Source organism: Capricornis sumatraensis, chromosome 17 (genome assembly GCF_032405125.1).
Source record: "Capricornis sumatraensis isolate serow.1 chromosome 17, serow.2, whole genome shotgun sequence".
Taxonomy (NCBI): Eukaryota; Metazoa; Chordata; class Mammalia; order Artiodactyla; family Bovidae; genus Capricornis; species Capricornis sumatraensis.
In genome coordinates, this window is record NC_091085.1 from 20,343,224 (window position 1) to 20,367,861 (window position 24,638).

The 24,638-nt window shown below is 42.7% G+C and overlaps 1 protein-coding gene and 1 long non-coding RNA gene across 3 annotated transcripts in view; one reads left to right on the top strand and one right to left on the bottom strand.

Annotated features, from left to right (window-relative positions):
* Window positions 1–1,138: 1,138 nt before the first annotated feature.
* LOC138093819 (uncharacterized) lies at window positions 1,139–7,058 on the bottom strand. Of its 2 annotated transcripts, none has more exons than XR_011146158.1 (4): window positions 6,991–7,058; window positions 2,510–2,666; window positions 2,079–2,237; window positions 1,139–1,388 (listed from the first exon to the last, which is right to left on the bottom strand). It is a non-coding gene; the product is annotated as an uncharacterized lncRNA (long non-coding RNA). The 2 variants fall into 2 exon arrangements; XR_011146157.1 differs by having other exon boundaries at window positions 1,139–1,450.
* The window catches only part of OTUD4 (OTU deubiquitinase 4), a 38,453-nt gene continuing 20,489 nt past the window's right edge, over window positions 6,675–24,638 (top strand). Inside the window, exons 1-7 of the mRNA XM_068989983.1 lie at window positions 6,675–6,833; window positions 10,981–11,064; window positions 13,488–13,538; window positions 18,378–18,424; window positions 18,953–19,025; window positions 20,086–20,167; window positions 21,970–22,102. Coding sequence (XP_068846084.1) covers window positions 6,675–6,833; window positions 10,981–11,064; window positions 13,488–13,538; window positions 18,378–18,424; window positions 18,953–19,025; window positions 20,086–20,167; window positions 21,970–22,102 — 629 coding nt within the window. The remainder of the gene's footprint in view (window positions 6,834–10,980; window positions 11,065–13,487; window positions 13,539–18,377; window positions 18,425–18,952; window positions 19,026–20,085; window positions 20,168–21,969; window positions 22,103–24,638) is intronic.

A 24,638-nucleotide genomic window follows, 5' to 3' on the forward strand; every position in this document is an offset into this window, starting at 1 on the left:
AAAGTTTACAATCCCACACTGGGAAGACATAGTAAATTCCTTGTAAGGTGGCTTTGTAAATTTGCTTGTGTCAGAGTGAGAACTGAGAAGTGGTAGTGAAAGGAGGGCCTTCCCAGGTGGTGCAGTGCTGAAGAATCCACCTGCCAATTCAGGAGACACAAGAGCCGCAGGTATGATCCCTGGGTGGGGAAGATCCCCTGGAGAAGGGCATGGCAACCCATTCCAGGATCCTTGCCTAGAGAATCCCGTGGACAGAGGAGCCTGGCAGCTACTGTCCACGGAGTCACAGAGAGTCAGACATGACTAAGCACGCACGCTATGAGATGAGTTAAAGGAGTGGTAAAAGGCTGAAAATAGGTGGGGTTTATTTACAGAGATGGTGGACTCTGACTAGCTGTATAAGAGCCTCAGTCTATTGTGAGGTTTTTTGTCTTTGCAGCTTGAACATAGCAATGTGCTGACCTCATAAGGAAGTGACAGCTGCTGAGAGAAACTAAACCATAGTTTGACTCCTCCAATCACACTGGAAATAGGGTGTCAGGACTACAGTCTGAGCTCTGGGGTTAGAATGGACTCAGTTCATTCTGTTTCACAATGAGGAGGTAGCCAACAGTGGCAACGTGGCAGCTGAAGGCAAATATGGATTGGTGATGAAGAAATAACATCAGGAAACCTTTTTGGAAGTCCTTTAACATTTGGGATTCCCAAATTTTCAGAAAAAGAAAATTTTTCGAACTTTCTAGGAAAAAAAAAGAAGTTCTGTGCAACTAAGGGAAATAACTCTTGTAAATTAAATTCTATTTGGCCCCAAATAGCTCAGTGGGTAAAGAATCTGCCTGCAATGCAGGAGACCCTGTGTTCAATTCCTGGGTCAGGAAGATCCATTGGAGAAGGGATAGGCTACCCACTCCAGTATTCTTGGGCTTCCCTGGTGGGTCAGCTGGTAAAGAATTGCCTGCAATATGGGAGATCTGGGTTCGATCCTTGGGTTGGGAAAATCCCCTGGAGAAGAAAAGGCTACCCACTCCAGTATTCTGGCCTGGAGAATTCCATGAACTGTATAGTCCATGGGGTCACAAAGAGTTGGACACGACTGAGCAACTTTCATTCACCATTATTTAATATTGAAAGAAAAATATGCCAGGATACATAGACAAGTTGTAACAAGAACAACAACAAAAAATGCTTGGTTAAGTAAGTTCATTTTTCTCTCATAAAACAGTCCACGCCTTCTGGCCTTGAAGCATTGAAGGACTCTGTTTTCTTTCAGCTTCTTCATCTGTTCTCTTAGAGTATTGTCTTTGTAGTTAGTGTTGGCTTTGTTTCAGCCATGTTTTCAAATGAGCAGAAGGAAAGCAGGAAAGACTGTCGAGGGCAGGAGGCTTCATCTTTAAGGAAATGAACTAAGAGTTAAGGGCTTTGCTGGTGGCTCAGATGGTAAAGAATCTGCCTGCAATGCAGAAGACCAGGGTTCAGTCCCCAGGTCAGGAAGATAACCCCAGAAAAGCGAATGGCTACCCACTCCAGTATTCTTGCCTGGAGAATCCCATGAACAGAGAAGCCTGGCGGGCTACATATACATGGGGTCACAAACTTGCTGAGACATGACTGAGCAACTAACACAAACAGACTGAAAGTTAAACGCATGGAGTCTGTTCTCATCTCATTGGCCTAGAGTAGTGACACGGTCACATTTAGTTCCAAGGTAGGAAATGTGTGCAGGACCATGCAGGTAATATTCAGGAGCAACAAAGTGTAAGCTGGAGGACAGTTAGCCTAGCACATAGGGTCTGAGAGAAATAGTTCTTTTGTTGAAAGTAGGTTTTTTGTAGGATTTAATTGCTTGAATTTTTGTAGAAAACAAACCCAAATGTTATGTGGCAATAAAGCTCAGACGTTCTTCGGATTTTGTATTTTGTAAAGGATTTTATGAATTAAAAAAAAAAATCTGCTTACTGGCAACTTTGCTTAGCACAAAAGATATTAAATTAGTGATTATTTTCATGAATTATTGACATGTATTCTGTGTCTACCTAGTAAAGGGGCTTCCCAGGTGGCTCAGTGGGTAAAGAATCTACCTGCAATGTGTTTGATCCCTGGGTTAGGAAGATCTCCTGAGAAGGGAATGGCAACCCATTCCAGGATTCTTGCTGGGAAATCCCATGAACAGAGGAGCCTGGTGAGCTATAGTCCGTGGGGTCACAAAGAGCTGGACACAACTGAAGTGACGTACACACCTAGTAAAGAGAAACAATGGGGTGTTATGTTTGTCTTACTTACTTTGGGAATGTTATTCCAACATTTAGGAGCTTAACACAAGAAATATGCATTAACTCACATAGCTTGTGAGATCAAGAATCTTAGAATTAAGAAGCTCAGCCCTGGGGAATTCCCCGGTTCCCCAGTGGTTAGGGCTCTGCACTTTCACTGGCAGGGCTTGGGTTGCATCCTTGGTAGGGGATGGGGGTGGGGGCGGGGGTTGAATTCAAAGAAAAAAATAATCTCAGACCTTGGCTGGATGAGGGGTTTCTCATGGAGTTGCAGTCATCTGAAAGCTTGATTGGGTTGGAGGACTCACTTCAAAGCTGACTTACGTGGCTGTTGGCTGAGGCTCCAGTTCCCCACCAGGAGAACTTCTAAGTTTTCCCCATGGCAACCAGCTTTCGCTAGAGTGAGTCACCCACAAAAGAGGAAATACAAGAAAACAACCAAAAACATCTCTTATAACCTGATCTCAGCAGCAATATATTAAATTTGTACAATTTGCTCTATTCTATTGATCACAGACACCAATCCTGCTATAAAGTGGAGGTGACTATATAGGAGAGTGAATATCAGGAGGCAGGAATCATTGGGGGCCATCTTTGAGAATGCCTACTGTAAATGAATACTGGAGAATGCCTACTTGGAGAAGGAAGTCAACCCACTGAAGCATTCTTACCTGGGAAATACCATGGACAAAGGAGCCTGGTGGGCTACAGCCTATGGGGTGGCAGAGTTGGACACAACTGAGCGACTAAACACCACCACCATAACACCTTTTTATTGGAAAAAGAGCTGCAGAAAATCTATCATTTTTAAAACAAAAAAATTTCACCAGATACAATTATTAGCTCCAAAGTTTGTCAGAGCAAACAGACTTGAGGTATTTAACTGTGTACAAGAAAAACAGTTGACACATTTGCCTGGGATGACTAATTTCGTTCCTTCAGATTATATTTGATTAAAATGTCTGCTCGTCACTTTTGCTAATCAGAAATGGCTTCCTCAGAGCAAACATGGTCAGTCAGATGTAGTTTCTTGAAAACTTTCAGAGGTTAATGTTAGCAAGTGAATTTCTACAAGCATTGGTTCAGTTTAAAGTCATAGGATCCTTTAATGTTGCCTAAACAGGGAGCTATATTTGGGGATTTGGCATACAGAGGGTCTGTCTTGGATCAGGTCTCAAAATACCTAAAGGATTTCCTTAAACAGGCCCCCTGGTCAGATACAACAGGTGTTTTACTTCTAATTTTGGAAGCAGAAGCAGGCAGTTTAGAGTGAGGCTGATCTGCACTCATTCAGCAGGAATGAGGATAATAAGTAATTTTGTCAGGACATCAAGTGTAGAAATGACTGGAAATGTGTTATTCTTCTAGTATTCTGATAATAAACCATATTTTTATAAGATTACATAGAATGGTGATGAATTCTGATTAGAGCCTCTGTTTTCTGTTAGTATTTAATGATTCATTTAAAAAATACTGTAAATCAACTGTAGTGTCAACTAGAGTACTTATTTAAATGATTGTATTCATTTATTTGTCCAATTGTGAGTGAATTACATTTTTGTAATGGAAAATAAAGACATTATAGTGTTAATGATGTATTTGGTTTTCTTTTCAAAGTGTTTCAAAGGAATCTGGGGGCTTAAAAAACATAGTGATATTCCATTAAAAATTAGATAAGGCTTAAAATAGAAAATATTCTTGAAACACTATTAGCCACTCAAAATGAAATTATTGCACATATAAAAGGTGAGCAGAGCTTTTTAATGACTTCTAAAAATTAATGTGATCACAAACAATGTAGTCATGAACATTTCAATTACAAAATAAGGTTTGATAAATTTTCAAACATGAGGCCCCTGGAAATGTTTCTAATATGTTCTCAAGATAATGAGGAATGCAGTTGTCTAGCATGCTAGACACAGTAGATTTTCCATAAATACTTATTGATTTGGAGATTAGCTTCAGAACTCTTATTTCTAAATTACATAAATGTAAGGAAAGGCATGGTTTTCTTTTGGCGTATAAGAAAGTCTGTTGCTTATTAATACTACAGAATCTACTCATTTTAAGAATTCAATACTTAAGCTATTGTTTAGATATTACTTTACTTTCTGGGTCTTCCCTGGTGGCTCAGATGGTAAAGCGTCTGCCCACAATGTGGGAGACCCAGGTTCGATCCCTGGGTTGGGAAGATCCTCTGGAGAAGGAAATGGCAACCCACTCCAGTATTCTTGCCTGGGAAATCCCATGGACAGAGGAACCTGGTGGGCTATAGTCCATGGGGTCTCAAAGAGTTGGACAGGACTGAGCGACTTCACTTTCACTTTTACTTTCCATTCCTCTGTGGGTTTAAAAGGCAAGTCATTGTTTATAAAAAGCAAGTGCCATATTGTAAGTAGTGGTAAAACTGGGCAGTTCTTTCTGAGTGGAATGAGAGTGCAATCGTATGTTTTAAATTATATATATTTTAAAGAAGGAAAAGCAACAGGTTTGACTTGAAACTAGGTTTTTCTAAAAGGGATTCTGCAGTGTATTTTTCTACAAAATGTACAAAATTCAATAGTGGGACAAGAAAATTCATTTAGGTCAGAATCCTTTTTTTGCTTTCTCTAAAAACAGCACCATTGGATATTTGAATTTTTAAACCTTAAGAAATCAAATCTAAACGTTCCAAGGAGAGTGAACACACAAGTCATTGTTTGCACCAAATACTGAAAACAGATTTCTCAAATAGAATTTTCAGTAATTTGCACTGGACTCTCACCATCTGGCCTGCCTTGCCCCCCATTCCAAAGAATCTGTTTGACCACATGTCTAAATCTACAGTAATTCTTCCATCTCCCCAGCCCCACCCTGCCGCACCATGGCTTCAAGAGCAGATTTTATGATTAACCGTGTATTTAAAAGATTGGGATACCAGATGCTGTTGTACTTGAATAAAAATAAAATTCTGGTGTCACAAAAACAAGCTGGATAAATTCTAGGTTCTAAAGGCATACACTGTCATTCAACTTCTCAGGGTGGGAAGTTGAACAGGAATCCTCCAGCAAACACCGCTGGATCCCAGGGCACGTCCAGCATGCTATCAAACAATTAATTACAAGATGGTTTTCTAAAAAGGGAAAAAAAAAAAATCTTAAGTTTTTCCGACTAGCGACACCCCTTTGTGCTGGGGTGGGCAGCTACAGTGGCAGGGTGAACCAAAATGTTTGTGGCAAAGGCATCATCTTGCGATATACCGCCAGAGCTGTACTTCTAGTCTCGAATAGGAATAGCAGTCCACGGCTGATTTATGGACAGCCCGTATCGCCCCGCACGATGCGAGTTCCAGGAGCCTTCGCCAATTAGGTCTATTTTCTGCTTAAGCCGTTAAAGCCACCTCCATGGAAACGTCAGGGGAAGAGGCCGGGGGGGAGGGGAGCAGACAGGTGCGCCCTCTGTTTGGAAATACACAAAGGGCCGACCCAGCGGCCTCCGTGTCCCTGGCAACTCCACGCACGCAGAGCGCGCGCACATCCCGCAGGCCCGCGGCGCAGAGGGCGGGCGGCCGGCCGGGCGGGGCGGCGCGCGCAGGTCTCCGCGCAGACCCTCGGCCTGCTGGAGGACGCGCGGTGCCCGGGAAGCGTGAAGCCGGCTCCGGGTGGCGGCGGCGGCCGCGCTGTAGGGACTTGTAGTCCGCACGCCTCCCGGGCGCCTCCCCCCGCCCGGTAGGCCGGCCGCGCGTCCCCGCCCGCCGCAGGCCGACTTCCTGCCGCTGCCCAAACTACACCTCCCGCCGTCCTCTCCGCGGTCGGGGCCGAAAGCGAAAACACATTCTGGGCTGCGAGGGTGCTGCCCTCCCGCCGGGCGCCCCCGCCCACTCCCCGCCCCTCCGGCGCCCTCCTGCGAGGTGGGGAGACGGTCAGGCCGCGCCTTTCTCTCTCGGCTTCTTCGGCTCCCGGTGTGGGGCCCACAGGCCTCGCTTTCACCGAGTCTGGGCCGGCGCGCTCGGGTTGCGGGGGTTTCCTCGCTTCCGCCGGGTCTGGCGAGGAAACTTGTGTGTGTGTGGGGGCGGGACCCCGGGGCCCCAGTGGCTGAGTCGGGCGGCGAGGCCCGCGTCAAGTGACTGCTGGCTTGCGGGTTTTGGTGAATTCCCCGCCTCGTTTCCCCCGGGCGCGTGGCCTCGCGGGAGGCGGCCGCGTGCGCCCGGCCATGCACTAGGCAGGGCTCCCTATGCGCGCGGACCGCCGCCTCGGGCCGCCGCCGCCGCCTGCCGCCGCCCGCCCAGCGCGAGCCGGAGCCCGAGCCCGAGCCCGAGCCCGAGCCCCAGCCGCTGCCCGCCCCCGGCCGGGGCGTCCAGGAGCCGGCGGCGCGGCCATGTGGGGCTAGCCCGCGCCGCGCCGGGCCTGCTGCGCGACCGGCAACATGGAGGCTGCCGTCGGCGCCCCCGACGGCGGCGACCGGGGCGGCGCGGCGCCCCGCGAGGACGCGACGCCCATGGACGCCTATCTGCGGACCCTGGGCTTGTATCGGAAACTGGTCGCCAAGGACGGGTCGTGCTTGTTCCGAGCCGTGGCGGAGCAGGTAACGGGGCGGGGGCCGGAGGGGGCGATCGGCGGGGGGCCGGGTGGGAAGCGGCGGGCGGGCTGCGCGTGGCCCCGCAGGCGTCACAGCGGCCCATTGTCGCCCCGGAACCGGACGCTGCCCTGGGACTGGGAGCTCCGAATCGAAACTTAAAAACCTGTAAATGATCTGGGTGTCGTCCCTCCTGGCGAAGAGGTAATGAGTTGAAGCTAGCCCGTGAGGCCTGCCGGAGAGTCTGCACCCTTGCTGGAGGGGTGGGAACTTGGCGAAATGCTGTTTTCGCCTCCCCTTTTGGCTTTACAAGCACAGCGTTCACACCAGTAAGCAGAATGTTTACTAGAGGAGGTGGTGCACCAGACTCGACTCGTGGGATCATGATTCCCCCCCCCCCCGCCCCGCCCCGTTACTGGACTTTGGAGCGTGGGGTAGCCAAGCCCGCGGATGTCCGCCTGAGTCAGGAGTGGGGGAAATGTGCAGTTTGGGAAAACCAGACTTTAGAAAATGTAGAATGTTTGCACAGAATTGTCTTTGAGTAGATTTCACCTTGTTTTAATGTCCTGCAAGGCAGTGTAGGTGAACTAAAAAAAAATAATTGACTTAGAAAAAGTGTTTTAAAGTTGCTAGTGGGAAGGAAGACTGTATCTGGGGTCCTTTAGGTCTTTGGCCGAATTCTTCCCCCTTACTGATTAAAATCACTTTGTAATACAGTTCTTGGGAGGATGTGTCTGATTTATTTTTTTGGTAAGAGAGCTTATTCCCTATTATGTAACACTGTAGTTGGTAGGTGTGCAGCCACCCAGATCCATCCTGTATTAAGAAATAGCTGTTGAGTTAGTTGGACATAAATTTCACATTGCTGTCCTGGTGTGTATTTCCTACCGTTTTCCTTTGCTTTCCTTTGGCCTAAGATCTTACCCCTTCCCTCTCCTGCCCCCCTTTGGAGTTTTTCTGTTTCCTCACCTTTTTTAATGCTAAGTAGCTTTCGGAGTTTCTTTTTGTGAGTAAATGTTTTCCTAAACATCTATAGACCACTCTATTCTTGTTTTTTTCAAAGTCCAAAGGCCAGCCACTTATTTTCCAAAGGCCCTCGTTTTCACATCAGTAGCATAAGATGTTCTTTTTTTTTGGAAACAAATTGGTGTAGCTGGTCCAAAGCTTTGCATTTTGCGGCTGGCATTGTCATTCATTCTTCGCAAAGCTCCCCAAACTGAGCTGTGTCTTTTTCAGTTCAATCGATTTCTCTTATTTTTGGAATTTTTAAAAATGTTCTCATGTTGCTTTGGGAGATGTTCACACAAACAGACCCCAGTCTTTACTATTAGTAGGTAAACAGTCTGTCCCATTGGTGAGTTTTCGGGATCACCATCTGTACTGCTTCATCCGCCTCAGCCTCCTGAGTCTCCTCATCACCTCCAGAAGCAGAGGGAAGATGTGGAAGTGAATTCAGTCCCTATTGAAACATATTATTGGCTCTAGCAAGAGTTTGGTAAGGAAAGAGGTGGAAGCAAATAGAAATACGAGAAGTATGGTGCTTATTTGGAGTTGGATTATACACATCATAGTTTATATTGAAGCAGAAAGGTGTGGCTGGTTTCAGAACTACATACCACAGGTAATTGGCAAACTCGATTGTATAGACTCTCTTTTTAAGTAGAAATGAACAATAGCTAGCTGGTTACACGAAGAGCTCATTGCTAACAATAGTTAATGCATTTTATTATATCTCACTGTGATGGGATTTAAATTAGGCTTGAGGGAATGTCCCTTCCACTTACGGGAGGCTGACTTTTAGTACACTGAGCTTATAGAAAGTTTGCTGCGGTGACTCTTGGGGCAAACTCTGTTCTTCGGGAGACATGGACCACAGGTGTAGTCTTCATGGCCAAAGGTGGTGTGTGTGTTGGTGGTGGGGAGGGAAGTAACGGCATCCTCAGGCTGCCCTTCAACAGTGTGCACAAAGGATTTACTTTTTGCCAACAATTTCTCCAGTAATATTAGAATAACTACCATTTCTACCAGGGAGTCACAGTAAGTGATCTAAATGGCAGCCTTTGGCGGGGGAAATGCAGGGGGAGAGACTTGATTTAGCCAGTCTTCCCCTCCAGATTACCTGATTTAAATAACCCCTTCCCTTTTTGCGCTTCTGGCCTGTGGCCTGCAGGAGGCCTGACCTGAATCAGCTCTGTGGCCCTGGAGCTAAAAATAGGGCCCTCTTAGAGGGCTTGGTGAAGCAGAGTGTCTCAGCCTTTCTCTGTGTTTATTATCTGTCTGCCCTAAGATTGGAAAGCCTCCTATTTCTAGGTTATTTTCTTGTATGTAATAATTTTTGCAAAGATATTTGTCATACCATTTGAATTTTTCCTGAGTGCCCTTGAACTTGCTTTTCAACAGTTGTGATTTAGCCTCCTTTCTCTTGACATTCCTTTGCTCTATAAAGCCCCAGCACCCTGGGCACCTCGTACTGAGAATTTTACTTCTGAGTAATGGGTTCAGATTTCATGTGCTAGTGAAATGTTTGTTAAAGGAGAAAAAACATGCCTGTCATTGTGTTTGTTGTAAAATCATAAGCTTTATTCACTTATGTCTGCCACCTGTTGCTAGGTAAATGGCTATAAGACTAGCTTCACTGTGCTAATGGCAGAAATGCCCTATCTGATGACACTGGTTTACTCAGACTAATATGTTGATTCATAATAGCGTCTAGCATAGCTTCTGTGAAGGAAATGTTACTAAATGTCATGTGTTGAATGGGCAAAAAAATTGTGTGGTGGTGATTTTTGCATTTGGATAGTCCTTCCAGTAAGGATGGATGCTTTTTTGTAGTTCCTAAAGACAGCAGTGTTCGCATACTTGTTAAGCTGAAAGCCAGCTAGTATGCTGAAAAGCAACGCATTGCTAACCTCAGTTAGTGCATCGTCAAGAGTATCTGAATTGAATGTAAGGGGACCTGCTAGCTCTCCAGGCAATTGCGCCTCTTGGTTCCGTGGGTATAAAAGAGCCTTGGCTGTTATCCAGAGAGACCTGTAGCAGGTGCAACCGGAGCTTCCCTTTTCCTGAATTCTCTGCTCACCCTGAACATAAGGGAGACTCACTCAGTTGAAACTGTAACTCTTAAAGCTACTTTATAATAATAGAAATTCTCAAGAGCCCTGGATAGTAGTTTTGAGATGTTATTTTAAATGTCAGTTTTTTCCCTCCTACTTTGACCTTGTAGGGTAGCAGGAGCACCTTCGTTTAAGACACCTAGTAGTAGAAAACAGTTTTAATCTCCTTTTTTTTTTTTTTAAAGCATGGTAAAGTATTAGAGACTGGCCAAAGGGTTTCAAAACAAAGCTTTAGACTGTTATTAAGAGGCAAGATGCCAGTAAGTTATTCTTTGGTTGAACTAGTTGTTTAACAGAAGACAGCAGAGGCTGCAGAGTGAGAGGGTGTGGATCATTTTCGTAGTATGGCCTATTTCAGTTGGTGCTTTAAGATTTGGGGCAGAAAAGCACGTTTGAAAGCCATTGGGATGATAACACACACAAACACGATTGCATCCGCTGCGCTGCTCCCTGGTTGTTCTTCCCCGAATCGTGTAAGCTGAGGATTTAAGAATGAGTGCCTTAATTTTTCTCAAACCACTGTGGACTTACATTTATACATAAGGCAAGTAATTCAAAGTTACTGGGAAAAAGCAATTTCTCTACTACGGGCAGAAAGCCTCGAAGACTTATTTTTTTGTTGAAGTCACCTCTTCGTCCTCCCTTCCAACAAGCTGAGGATGGAGCTGAGCGCTGCGTGGTGGGGATTCTGTCAGCTCTGCTTTGTGACGAGTGAAGTAATAGTAGAGGGGTGGCCGGGAGAGGAAAGTGTAAGCTTACAAAGATTTCCCCAAAGGCGTGGTCTCAGTGACCTAAAGGGGAAATGGTGACAAGCTCTCCATCGAGTGACCTCTGGAGTAAGAGGCACTGTTGCTGGCACGTGGTGTGTCAGCTCTCAGGTGAGTGGGAGAGGTGAGAGTGAGCGCAGAGTCAGAAATGACGGAAGGGGAATTGGAGACTGCCGTCTGTTGGCGGTGAGGCTGTGTTGGGTGTGGAAGGTGTGGGCCGCAGCCTCGCAGCGTCTTCTGACACAGGGCTTGCGCGTGTGCTGCTCTCCCCCACAGGTGCTGCACTCCCAGTCTCGCCACGGTGAAGTCAGGATGGCCTGCATTCATTACCTTCGGGAGAACCGGGAGAGATTCGAAGAGGTGATTGATTTTAACCATGTAACGGTGCCTTGACTTAGAGGTACACGATACCCATTTGAGTGGTCTAGTGGGAATTTCGCAGGTTGGATCGGATTGTAGGTTATGAAGATAAACCTTATAAAAATGAACTGCTTTTTTGAATTCAAATTCAAATCCATAGTCAGCTGTGATTTTTTTTTTTTTAAAGGTCATCTTGTGTTCATTTATTCAGACATTTAGAAAGCTTCTGTGACAGATGGATCCCAGCCGTGGAGGCTGGAAGGGTGACTTGGGCAGGACCTGAGCATATTACTAGGGAGCCTTGTCTGACATGATCAGGGGGGCTACTGGTTTCCGTGATTGGTGACCCCTGTGAACTGTAAAAAATTGCAGACCTTGGAGTATAAGAAATACACGGAGCATAGCTAATGTTGAGCCTCTGATTTTATCAGGAGGTATTTATAGATTTTTAATTTACAGGGTTCATCATTATGAACCACATATCAGAATATTGTAATTATATAAATAATGATTAGTAGTTAATAGAATGTAGTATAGTTAATTAGTACAGAATATCTTATCAACTGACAGTAATTTTCTTAGTATGTAGTAGGCTGTGAAATAGATGCCACAGTGACCTATTTTCACTTTACATTGAAAGCCTTGTAAGACGTACTGGTTATTGGTTTTATGATGTAGAATTATCATCTGACAACCTTTAGTGGTATTTTCTCCCCGTTGACTGCCAAAAGAACATTGACACTTTGCATGTAACTCAGTTCTAAAACTTAATAGGTAAATAGTGTTTAAAGGTGCTCTTGGGTTGGAATTCCTATTTTTAAGCAAAATTTTATTACTGGTGACATTTTTCTGGATGCCATGTTTTAAGATGAACAGTAATATATTCCAGGAAGGAGAGCCTGCTTGATCAGAAGATTTGAAAACTTGTGTTATTTTAAAAAGCTGGTAATGTGGAGGCTAGATAAGAGAGTATTATGGCAGAGAGGAAGGTAGGGTAGAGAGATAGTCTTTAACTATTTGAAGAAACTACTAGTGAATTAGTTAGTATTGGCTCCAGAGGGTAAAGCTCTGTTAACAGTAGTGGAAATGTCAGCAGCATTGTTTTAAGTGCTTTGCATATCTTGATTCAGCTCTTACAGTCTTAGGCACTACGATCAGAAGTTGAAAGTTCTGAGGGGGAAAGTTTCACTTTCTTTACAATGACTACCTCTACCAGTTTCTATTGACCAGAAGTGGAAAACAGTCTAGGGTCGAAGGGTGTGCCTTTTTGTTGAAAATGTTTAGTCAGGGCCTAGGTAAGTAGTTTCTGATTATTAAGAAGAATCAGTTGGATGGAGGCTTGTGTCAGACCACAGCTTAAGTCTTTTGCAACTTTGAGTGTTTCTGTGGGGTTGTTTTATTTTTTTAAATTCTGTAAATAATAAACTAATAGAGAACAGTAGCCTCTGATTGGTGGAATATTTCAAATATGTGGCTGTGTTAGTGCAAGTATGTATTTAAACTTAGGATACTTTCGGAAATTAGAGTATATCATCTATAAAATAATTAATCTCTGTCTTAAAAAAAGGGCATTTAAAAGGTGTTTATAGACCAAGCAGTATATTTTAATGTTTTTAAGTATATCACTTTGCTAAATTAACCGAGACTTTAACTGAAATAAAATTGAAATTGGTATTTCAGATGAATGTCTTTTAGAGCTTTCTCAATTAAATTAGTGCAACTGCTATGAGAAAAGCAAAAAATGTAATCATACAGCTTGAATCAAATCTGATTTTTTTGTGTGTTTTTGTTAAAATAACAATGAGACAAGCTGGATTAGAAAAATGTTGTTGATTCTTCAAAATATCTTTAGCATTGTTAGTTCTTGTCTTTGTTTTTAGTATAATTGATCTAAGAGACAATGGCTGTTCATATTTGTTAGGAAACTAATATTTCTTAGCTCTTGCATCTGTCTTTAGCTCTCTTCTAAGCGTTGGCCTTTGCCCAGTTAGTCTTTAAGTGCTGCTATAATCATGTAAATTCTCTGTTGACGTCACCTGCCGTGACCTGGCACTGCGCCCTCCCTCGGCCTGCTGGTCCTGCCTCTGCTCCAGCCACAGGCAGGTGTGCTCACCCCAGTCTGGCTGCGCAGGTGATTCCTCCCCACTGCCTCCTCCTCACAGGGGGCCGCCCACCCTCCAGACCCCAGACCCTGTCCAGGAAGTGGTTCCAGACAGTGTTTCCTTCTTTGAATTCTGCTGTATCTTTATGATGTTTTCTTAATATTTTGTACATATTTTCATGATTAGATTTTTTTCTGTGTGTGTGTGTATATATATATATATATAACTATTGTATCCAAGGTTTGTGTAAAAATTCGGTAATTCACAGTGAAGAGATTAACTTTTGGTGGATTTCTAATAGGCCTTTTTCCCTTTTTGCAGTTTATAGAAGGGTCATTTGAAGAATATTTAAAACGTTTGGAAAATCCGCAGGTATGTAGTACTCTGAGATGTTTCTATGTTTTAATATATTAAATATGGTGAGGTTGGTATTAGAGCGTATGGAGGAGCCCCTGCCTTAGGTGCACGTGTAATTGGAAGACAGCTGCTGCCAGGAGCGTTGCCTCACTCGGCCCAATCGTGCTTTCTTGATCTGTCGTGACGCCCTTTAACGTAGTACAAAAGACCTCAGATAGCACCGCCGAGGATTTCCAGAGTGTGGTGCGGTTGTGTGTATCGGGCTTGGTGGACAGGGCGGTGTTCGATTGCTTCCTTATTAGGGAGCTGACGAGACAGGTTGCATCCGTTCCCCTTAACGAGGTCCGCATGAGGAGCAGGAAGAGGCTGCTGAGGGTTGGAGGACAGCCCCTCCCCACCGACTCCCCCTGCCAGCACTTTCTCAGTCACTTGGAAATAAAACGAATTTTTCTGTTTCCTATTTTCTCCTCTCCTGCTGAGAAAGCTAATGCTCTTTGTGTAAAAATCCAAATGTTAACGGAAGGCCATGTATAATGTTCCCTTATCCCCAGAGATAATCACTGTTAGACTTAAAACGACAACAAAGAAGACTCCAAGAGGAATCACACGGGGAGGAAAGGGTATACTAACAGGAGTAAGGTGTTTGATCATTGTGTGCCGTCTCTTCGATTCCCTGACGCTAAGTTGAGTGCTTGTTGTGGGCTAAGAACGGCCAGGCCCCGGGGATGCAGAAGTCACTGGGCTTTGGATGCTGTTCCCAGGAGTGTCCCTGCAGTAGGGAAGGGTGTCTAGTACCAGTGAGAAGGCACGTGTGTCCTAAGTATAGGTGTGATGCTACAGTTGCGTCCTTGTTCCATCACTTCCGTCATCATCTGCCTTTTTGTGACCCTGTGGACTGTAAGCCCACTAGTCTCTTCTGTCCATGGGATTTCCCAGTCAGGAACACTGGAGTGGGGTGCCATTCTCCTCTCCAGGGGATCTTCTTGACCCAAGGATTGAACCTGAGTCTCCTGCATTGGCAGGTGGATTCTTTACCACTCTGCCACCTGGGAAGCCTGTGTCACAGATAGAAAAGATTAAACACCAGAAGGTTAACAGTTCTCGACAGCTATTACTGGTGATTTTTATTTCCTTTGTAGAAGATGAAGGGAACGACAAAGACCATTTATTAATTTTTAGTCAGGAAGAAACCCACAATACCATTTTATGGTGATCTTTGTGAACAGTTCCGGCTCTTGGGCTGAGAAAGGGTAGAAGAGACATTCCGAGAGAGAAGGGGACAGGGAGGGGAGTGAGGCGGTGGAAGGGGACTGGAAACTGATTCGGGGACCTGCAGGGGAGGGGCGGCAGGTGCTGCAGAGCGCCTGGGAACAGCCCTCTCCTTCCCAGGGTGCTGGCCGGCCAGGTGTGTTATTCCCAGGACACTCCCCTCCCCAAGCTGGGCAGGCCTTCTCCAGATGTTGGCAGGTGCCTTCCAAACAGAACAGGTGTGTGCTCTTATTAGCGATAAATATTTCTGTTTCTCTTTCTCCCCGATACATGGAATGTATGAAAGGAAGAGAAACGTAGTCAACTGATAAGCTCCATTGCCTCACCCATGTTTCTCAGAGAAAGAGAACTTCCTCCTTTTTTTCTTAAAAATATCAATGGAGCATTCTGAAAAATGCCTCAAAAAGAATATATTTTTGTCAGCTTTACAGAGGTAAAATGGACATATAGTAGATGCTTTAAGTTTATGAAATCTGACGGAGGCATGCAGCTGTGTGATCCCCCCGCAGACACCACACAGGGCGTTTCCGTCGCTCCAGAAGTGTCTCATACGTTTTGGCAGTTGATCTCTACTCCCCTTACACCCACCTGTGTGCGAAGTTTTGAGACTCGAACAGATAGAATGGTATAGCTTGTAGTCTTAACATGTCTGGCTTCCTTCACTTAGCATAATGGAAGCATTTTGAGATTCATCTGTGTTGTCCTTTGTGTGGCAGTTCATTTTCTATTGCTGAGTGGCCATTCCTTGTATGGATGTACTGCAGCTTGTTTTAGCAATTTACAAGTTGATGGATATATGATTTCTTCCAAGTTTGCTGCTGTTATTAAAGCTGCTAAGACTATTTAGTTGCAGGTCTTTCTATGGACAGATGTTTTATTTTCTTTTAATTATTGTTAATATTATTGAGAGTGGAATTCCTGGGTCATACGGTAAATTCATGTTTAACTTAATGAGAAATTGCTAATCTGTTTTCCAAAGTGGCTGTGCGGCTTTGCTTTGTCATTAGCAATAAGTGAGAATTCCAGCTGCTCTGCATCTTCATCAACACTCAGGATCGTCAGCCTTTTAAAATTGTAGCTGTGGCTACCCAGGTAGTGGCCGTGCGGTGGTGTCGTTGCGATCTTAACTTGGATTTCTCTAGTAACGTTGAGAGCCTTTTCATGTGCTTACTTGCCATCCGCATGTCTTTGTTGGTGAAACGTCTTGCTCATAGATTCTGCGCTTTATTATTTTGGTTTTGTTGAATTATAAGAGTATTTTATACCGAGCATAATGCATTCTGTATTGGGTATGTATTTCCCAGTACTTTCTTCCTATTTGTGTCTTGTCTTTTAGTGTTCTTAATAGTGTCTTTTGAGGAACAAAAGTTTGCTGTTGATGACTATCTAAGAACATTTAATTTGTGTTTTTCATACAGTGTGGTTCTTTACAAGATTAAAAATAGATTTTTGTAGAAATGCTGTGCTCTTAAGCCACAATGAGAAAGTAGGCTAAACATAGAGTGTTGAGTAAGTAAAAACTATAGCGTTCTGGTGGAAGACAGTGATAGAACATAAATTAAGAAAAAAGTAAAAATTGTTAGAGAAGGCAAGCTATAATGGCCATTGTCTACTTAACCAGACTACAATAGAATTTATCCTGAAGATTAAATACTTACAAAATGGTACCTTATTTGAGATGTAGTGTCTTGTTGACACCAGAAGTGATGCGATGCATTCTGCACAGAATGGAATAGCTTGGGTTTATGATCTCAGCAGACGGTTTCAGGGAAGGATTTCCTCTATGCCAGAAGGTATTGCTTGTGGAGTTTTGAGAGGCTGTGATTGTTAGGCAGAGGCCTATTTTAATAAATCTGTTTTAATGCATGGCACCTATTTCATTTTGAAAAACAGAGCCAACTTTAAGATTTATTGAAGTGCAAAGTCTGTGGGGAAAGATGATCCTTTTCGGAGAGGATTTCAAACCATCATCCAAAATCCTCTCCTTATCTCAAATCTCTCTTCTTTGAAGGTGGAAGTGGCAGCATTCATTTACTGTTGTTCTTATTTTTAGTAACTCTCGGTATTAAGTCTTTACTAATTTCACAGGTAGTTTAGGAATACATTCTCAGGGTCAAAGATTTATTACAGAATGAAGAGTGAAAATCCTTACTTTTCCCCTCATCTTTAAATTCCTGTTTCCACTGTCAATTTAGGATGTATCCTTCTAGTTCCCTCTCTGCGTGTATGTGTCTATATATATTTATTTTGTTTTGCACAATAGGATTATTTTACTGATTACGTTTCCCACTTAATAGTCTGAGTGATCTTTCCAGGTCATTTCATAGGAATATAGCTCATTCTTTTTGGTGATTGCATGATATTTCCATACATAGTTTGGGTGAATGATAAATTATTTAATTATTCCTTATCTATTAGTGGAATCTTGGGGCTATCTTTAAAAAAATTTTTAAAATTATTACAGATAGCTGTGGTGGCCATCCTGTTTATATACACTTTTTGGATATATGAAATATTTCTTTAGGATAGTTTTATAGAAGTTGAATTGCTAGGTTACCTTAAAGAGTATTTAAATTTTTGATAAATAGTGGCCATTTCCTTCTGAAAAGCTTAAGGACTTAAAGTGACTCCTTTAGTACTAAAACTTCTACCACATGTTAAAGTGATTCCTGGCACACTGCTTTCTTTGTACCTTCGATTATTCTGAAGAGAGTAGACCTGCACTTTCTCACCCTTTCTGGTCCTTGAGCTCTGCTTCTAGGCAGTGTCCTGTTTCCTGGGCACATACTGTGTGCTGGGCTCTGTCCTGAGTGCTCAGCTGGAACTTTGCCTTCTGCAAGTTCTCAACTTAGAGACACTACTCTGTCATCCTGCCACATCAACAGGAATTCTTAATCCAGCCCTGTTACTAAGGATATTTGTTAGCAAGACTTGGGCTGCTTTTTAGTGTATATTATAACCCATTTTATAAAAATATTTTTATAGTATTCTCAGTACTACTAATAATGAGCTCTTTGGGCCATTAAGGAGAATGCGTTTGAGTCAGTTCCAGGATGAACCTAGAGCCAAGTAAGTTAGAAAGAGAGAAACAAATACCGTATATGAACACATATATATGCAATCTAGAAAAATGGTACTGATGAACCTATTTGCAGGGCAGCAGTGGAGATGCAGACAGAGACGAAAGATTTGTGGACACTGGGGAAAGGAGAGGTTGGGAAGAATTGAGAGAGTAGAGTGGAAGCATATATATATTACTGTATGTAAAATAGATAGCCAGTGGGAATTTGCTGTGTGATGCAGGGAGCTCAAACTGGTGCGCTGTGACAGCTTAGAAGGGTGGGCTGGGGTGGAAGGTGGGAGGGAGTTTCAAGAGGGAGGGGACATAAATGTACCTGTGATTGGTTCATGGTGACACATACCAGAAAGCAACACAATACTGTAAAGCAATTATCCTGAAATTAAATAAATTAAAAAAATATTAATGCGCTACTCTAGCTAATTAGGTGTATCATATATAAAGATGTGTATTAAGGTATTATAGAAAGTAGACACTTATGGGCCAATGTTTTTTCTTCAATACAGGAATGGGTTGGACAAGTGGAAATAAGTGCCCTTTCTCTTCTGTACAGGTAAGCCCTGTAGTCACGTAGGTAAACAAAAATAAAGCCAGTGGGAAGTTAACATGTTCCATTGTAACGGAGCTGTTAAAATAGCAGAATCACTTACAAACCTTCTAGAGAGATGATTTCCTGCTTTCTCAAGGCTGCTGGCATTGAATGGCTAGAACAAGGGCAAAGCACCATATTGTCAGTTTTACAGCTTTTTGTCTGATCAGGGGAATGCTTAATTTTTTCTTTTCAAAATGTCTTTATAAGTTTCATCTCCACGCTTTCTGTGGTTTTGAGGTCTACTTTTAGAGTTATATCTGAAGTTATATAGAAAATTATATTTAAAAGTTTGCTTGTTTAAAAGGATACGTTTTGCTTAAGTCTGCTGCCGCTTAGTTGTCCGTTACTGCCTTCTGTTTACTGCTCTTTCTCCAGCACCTAGAATGTTGCTTGGTGCACTTGACTCTTGAGTGAGTGAATGAATGAAGGACTGAGTCTCAGTTTGTGAAGTGTATTTCATCAGAAATAATTTCTAAATGTTATTTTCAGGAAAGATTTTATAATTTACCAGAAACCAAATGTTTCTCCTTCACAAGTAACTGAAAATAATTTTCCTGAAAAGGTAAGAATTGTTCTAAGTTTTTCTGAAGGATTTAAGTAAAGGAACCACTCACTTGCCATCTTGACTGCCTGAGCTATAATTTTTAAGTGACTTTTTTTTTTTTAAGTTCTTATTAATCATTCACAAGTTTTATTATTTTGTACTTGTTTTTCTGCACAAATGTTGAACTCTCTTGTGACATTTTATTAGAGAAAAATAGTTGAGATGCCAGTGTATGTGATTAGACTATCAACTGTTTTACATCAATATATACATTAGATAGAAACATAACTTGTGAAAATAGGTTCTACTGTTGCATCCAGAAACACTTAACTGTGATGTATTTCCCATTACAGAGGTAGTTTACTGGGTACGTTGTTATTATCTAGTCACCAGGCAGAAACAACTGGAAAATGATGTAAAGCCCAGAAAGGAGGGGGAAAACACCACGATTCCTTACTAGAGAATTTTGTTTTCATGATCTGCATTGGGTTACGCAGCCCAAGTTGAAGTGTCTTGTCACCACGTTTACGGTGGCAAGGGGAAGGGAGCCGAGGTAAATATGCCTTCGTAAGGACTTGTGGGTGTCCAAGGTGCCTGGCTCTGGATCTGGCCTTTACAGTGTAATTTTTGGAATATGATGTAGTCTAAGCAAAGTCAATGTGCGTTGCTCTTTGCATAAGTGATTGATTATTTAGAAGGTACGTGAAGCTGTAAAGCAGAAAAAAAAGTACTTTTGATTCTGCTCCTTAGAGGTAAACATCATTAAAGTTTTAGAATATTTTCTTACAGTCTTCTAACCCTTCTCTTTCAGTAGTTGAAATAATTTGTTCTTACAGATTGTGTGTGATTTTTATGATGCAGTAAGCGTTTCCCCAAGTCATTAGGAATTTCTGATTCCTGGCTTTGTATCCATTTCAACGTATGGATGTACCATGACCACATTACAGCTTTAGGTTATTTCTAAAACATTCTATGTGGAAATTTATTAACTACTAACTCAGAGATATTAGAGATGTAAGTAGCTGTGTAAATGTTGTGTGTAAAGGGCTGAAGGATGTATTCTGTTTTTTCCTTTCAGGTGTTCCTGTGTTTTTCAAATGGAAATCACTATGATATTGTCTATCCCATAAAGTATAAAGAGAGCTCGGCTATGTGTCAGTGTAAGTATCACCCTTGTGTTGGTTTAGAAATTTTCTTCCTAAGCTCTTTGGTCTCGAGCAAACAACTCAGGGCAGATACACTGTTTTGTTGTGTAAAAATATATTTCTGAGAACTTTAGGTTACCAAAAATCTTAATATATTAAAAACTTGTTTCAATAGGAAAAAGGTGCTAGTAGATTAGAGTTTGGCTTGTAAATATGAAGTTATATTTTCCTGTGGTAATCAGTATCATTAATAAAGATTTGTATGTTTTTAAAGCTTTTAGTGCATAGCTTGAAAATCTCAATGATTCAGGAAATCAGTATTTGATTGTATTTGTCACTTGACCAGGGTTTCTTGACTTTTTGCTATTAATATATAGGGTACATAATTCTTTGTTTTGGGGGTTGTAGAATGTTTAGCATCTATTATGCCAATAGTGGGCCTTCCCTGGTGGCTCAAATGGTAAAGAATCTGCCTGCAGTGCCAGAGACCTGAGTTTGGTCCCTGGGTCAGGAAGATCCTAGAGAAGGGAACGGCAACACACTCAGTATTCTTGCCTGGAGAATTCCGTGGAAGGGGAGTCCGCGAAGTCGCAGAGTTGGACGCAGCTGAGTGACTGACCTTCTGACGTGCCAGTAGAGCTCTCTCTTTCCCCTGTGACAACCACAGATGTCTCCAGACGTTGCCAGGTGTTTCCTGGGAGGATAAAAGCCTCTCCACCTCTCCCAGTTGGGAGTGACTGCTGTGGCGGCACCTTCCTCCCTTATTTATCTCCTTTATCATCTGTTCTGACGAAGTGCACATGACCTGTACAGAGCACTGTGCCGGGCACGTGACAGCCTCCTCTCCCCTGTTCTTTAGCTAAGGGGGGGCCAGTAAAGACAGCACATGGCGCCGACCTTTTCAAAGCTGGAATGTCCAGCTTTTGATTGACTGAAGCGGCAGAGAACATATCCCAGGAAGCAGACAGCCAAACCTCACATCTCAAAACAGATCAGTTCACAATTTTATATTACTTGTATTTAATGTATTGGTGTATTTAAAGCTAACAGTAATACAAAAAGGTATCACAGCTGTGAGCCAAAGTTGATAAAGTTCAACACGCACAGTGAGCAGTGACTTAACTATGGGTGTACACACTGTGCTAAGCCTCTCCATACTGCTTTCATATTTAATCCTAGCACAGTGAAGTGCTCTTACTCCAGCTGTTCTCATGAAGAAACTGAGAACTAAAGAGGTCATACAACCTACCCAACCGGAAGAGGCTTGGATGGAAAACTTAAGGAACACTAAGTTTGCTGGAAAGAAGATACCTTTCCATAATGGACTAAAAAGAAACCATTGTAAAATGTGTTCTCAGCAACCACTGAAGCATATTGAGACAATGTTTCTGCTTTACAAAAAGAGGAAAACAAAAACAAACCCACACTCCAGAAAGCATAGAAATATATTACCAAATGCTCAGAACCTCTGCAGGAGTTTGGTCTCATTTGTTTTAATTACAGCAAATCTTATGAAAACAAGTGCACTAAGAATTCATCACAGTGGTGTCTACCCCTCAAACGAGTCCCCAAGAGACTCCCTTTCTCACCACCTTGTATCTACCTCAGTATCATCCAGACAACAGGCAGTGATGATTTTGAACTAACTGCAAAGACAGAAGTCTAGTTGCTCTCTAGGTAATTTTCTGATTAAATTGTGTTATTGATCATAAGGTGTTAGAAGGTATTTAGTTAAGGTTTTAGAAGCTTGGGTGTCTCAGTTTTATGTTAGAACATAAAATTAATGCTGTGTAACATCTCTTTCTTGTTACCTGCAGCTCTGCTTTATGAATTGCTGTACGAGAAGGTATTTAAAACTGACGTCAGTAAGATCTTGATGGGCCTAGACAGCTCTGAAGTAGCGGACGAAGACAGCAGTGAAATATCCGATTCAGAGGATGACAGTTGCAAGTAAGCGTGGCTTTGCCCTAAAGTACGTTTGTAGTGGCGTGCAAGGAAACAGCTCAGCAACTGTCTTTTATGGGGCTGCCTCACTTAGGTATTACGGTATTTCTAAAGTACAGCAATCTGCAGCAGAAGTTTCTTTTTTCCTGCCACTCCTGTTACCTCATTTCTATTATGGGACTGTTTCTTTTGGAATTTGATTTTTTTGTTTGTTGATTTTTGTTTGTTTTTGGTAAGCATCTATTCCTGCGTAATCATGCGTGTATCTCTGAAATAGAGTTGGTTCTACCTATGTGTGTGTGCGGGGGGGTTCCCTCATTGCTCAGTTGATAAAGAATCCACCTGCAGTGCGGGAGGCCTTGGTTCGATCCCTGGTTTGGGAAGATCCCCTGGAGAAGGGAAAGGCTACCCACTCCAGTATTCTGGCCTGGAGATTTCCATGGTCGCAAAGAGTTGGAAACGACTGAGCGACTTTCACTTCATACGTGTGTATATTCTAAAGTTTTCAGGTTAGGCTGTCAATTGCTTACATAACCAGTGATGAAAAATGGCCATTTTGACTTCCTTGACTTTCTTTTATTGTTTCTTTCTTAGATAATGCCTCCCCTTCTTTTTATATAATACAAATCCCAAATTGGAATATAAGTATATGTCAACAGCTCTGGATAATAATATTATTTATTTGTGTTTGTTTATGGTGTGAATAAACACCTTTTAGTCTGAAACTTATTTTTCTTTTCCACTTAAGACATACAGGGTAGTGGCTAAGAGCTTGGGCTGTGGACATTCTGACCTGATTTCATTTCTGGGTTCCTGCCAACTAACTGAACTTAGGGCAAGTTGCTTAAAGCCTCAATCCCATAGATATAAATGAGGATATGTCAGTCTTTCTTTAAAGTAGATAATGTATAAGAATGAAATGAAATGTACAATGCACAGCCCAGTTCCTAGGTATAGTGTCCAATGTGTATGAATTTTTATCAATGATATTAAGAAATGTACTTTGTGTGTTCTAAGAACCAACCAATTTCATCCTCAGTGAAGCTAAAAGTATATTATTCCTTTTTTATGAGAGTATGAATGTATCCTATGATGTTACGTACTGTGAAACTAGAGGAAGATGAAATGAAGCCTCAGGATATCTAATTCTTTATTAAAGACTTATAAAATATATCTCCTTGTATCTGTAATTCCACACATTTCTTGAATTAAATGATTGGTTCTGATTGAAAGTTTGATTGACCACTGTTTCTACATAAGAAATGAGCCAGATTAAAATCTGGGTCTACCATTGTAAATTAATCCTAGAATTGATTAAGGGGCTTTGCACAGATGGGAATTTTGCTGTGTGGTTTTCTCCAGGTGCCCAGTGTGATTAAGGCATGTTATAGAGCAAACGGGAAGCTGGGAGGGAGAATGATGACTCGCTGGTTTAGCTTGTCATCATGAGTTGATGTGGGGGGACTTGAGCACATGCCCTGTGGTTGGTGCTGCTGATGGCTTTAGCAGTCCGGGTCTGGGATGGCAGCTGGCGGGTGAAATGGGAGAAGTGCGGAGTGGAGGCTGGTAAGCTTGTAGAGGTCTGCCAGGGATGGTGTGTACATTGTCGTGGTCAGTTTTCCTCTTTATACCGCATTGCTGTAGCCCTGGGAGCAGGAAAGCCTTTCTGATGAGTTTTTTGTTGCTTTATTAAGGTTTTCTTTACTAGTGTCGTGTCTGGCTTAGGGAAGACAAAGCTTCATTTAGGGGAGACGGGTCCGTAATCATGGCAAGACAGATAGGCATGGTATCGTAATGAGGAGAAAGCAAGGACGCCACTGTGCTTCTGTGCCTGGATTCCTTTCACATTCGTATCGGTGAATCTGGGAGTATTAGCAATTAGGGTGCTTTTTAAATAGGGAGTCTCTTAACTATTGCTGCATTTAGGGGTGTGACTCCTAAAGACTAGAGATTGATTTATGAAGGAGGAGGAATTATATGACAGAAGAATCCAGGTGGCTTCTCACCTTCTCACCCAGTCGTGTGCCATCGCTCTGCCCAGCCTCACCAGCCTCTTGGCTGCCCCAGGCTCTTTGCACTTGCTTCCCGTCTGCTTGCAGTACTAAACAGCCTATGGTTTGCTCTCTCGTCACCTTTAATTCTTTATTCAAAAAGACATCATTCTTTATCCCATTTTTTATTATTTGAGCGGGGCCTCAACACTGTAGTTTTTCTATCTTTCTTCCCCCAAAGCACTTACCAGCATTAATGACGACTGATAACTTATTTAGCTTGTATCTACTTCACTGGATTGTATATCTTGTAGTGGAGTATTTTGTTTAATGGAGCCTCATCTATTGATGGACTTTCCTGGTGGCTCAGCAGGTAAAGAACCCACCTGCCAATGCAGGAGACACAAGAGACGCAGGTTCGATCCCCGGGTCTGAAAGATCCCTCTGGAGAAGGAAATGGCAACCCACTCCTGTATTCTTGCCTGAAAAATCCCATGGACAGAGAGTAGTCTGGCGGGCTACAGTCCCTGGGATCACAGAGAGTCGGACAC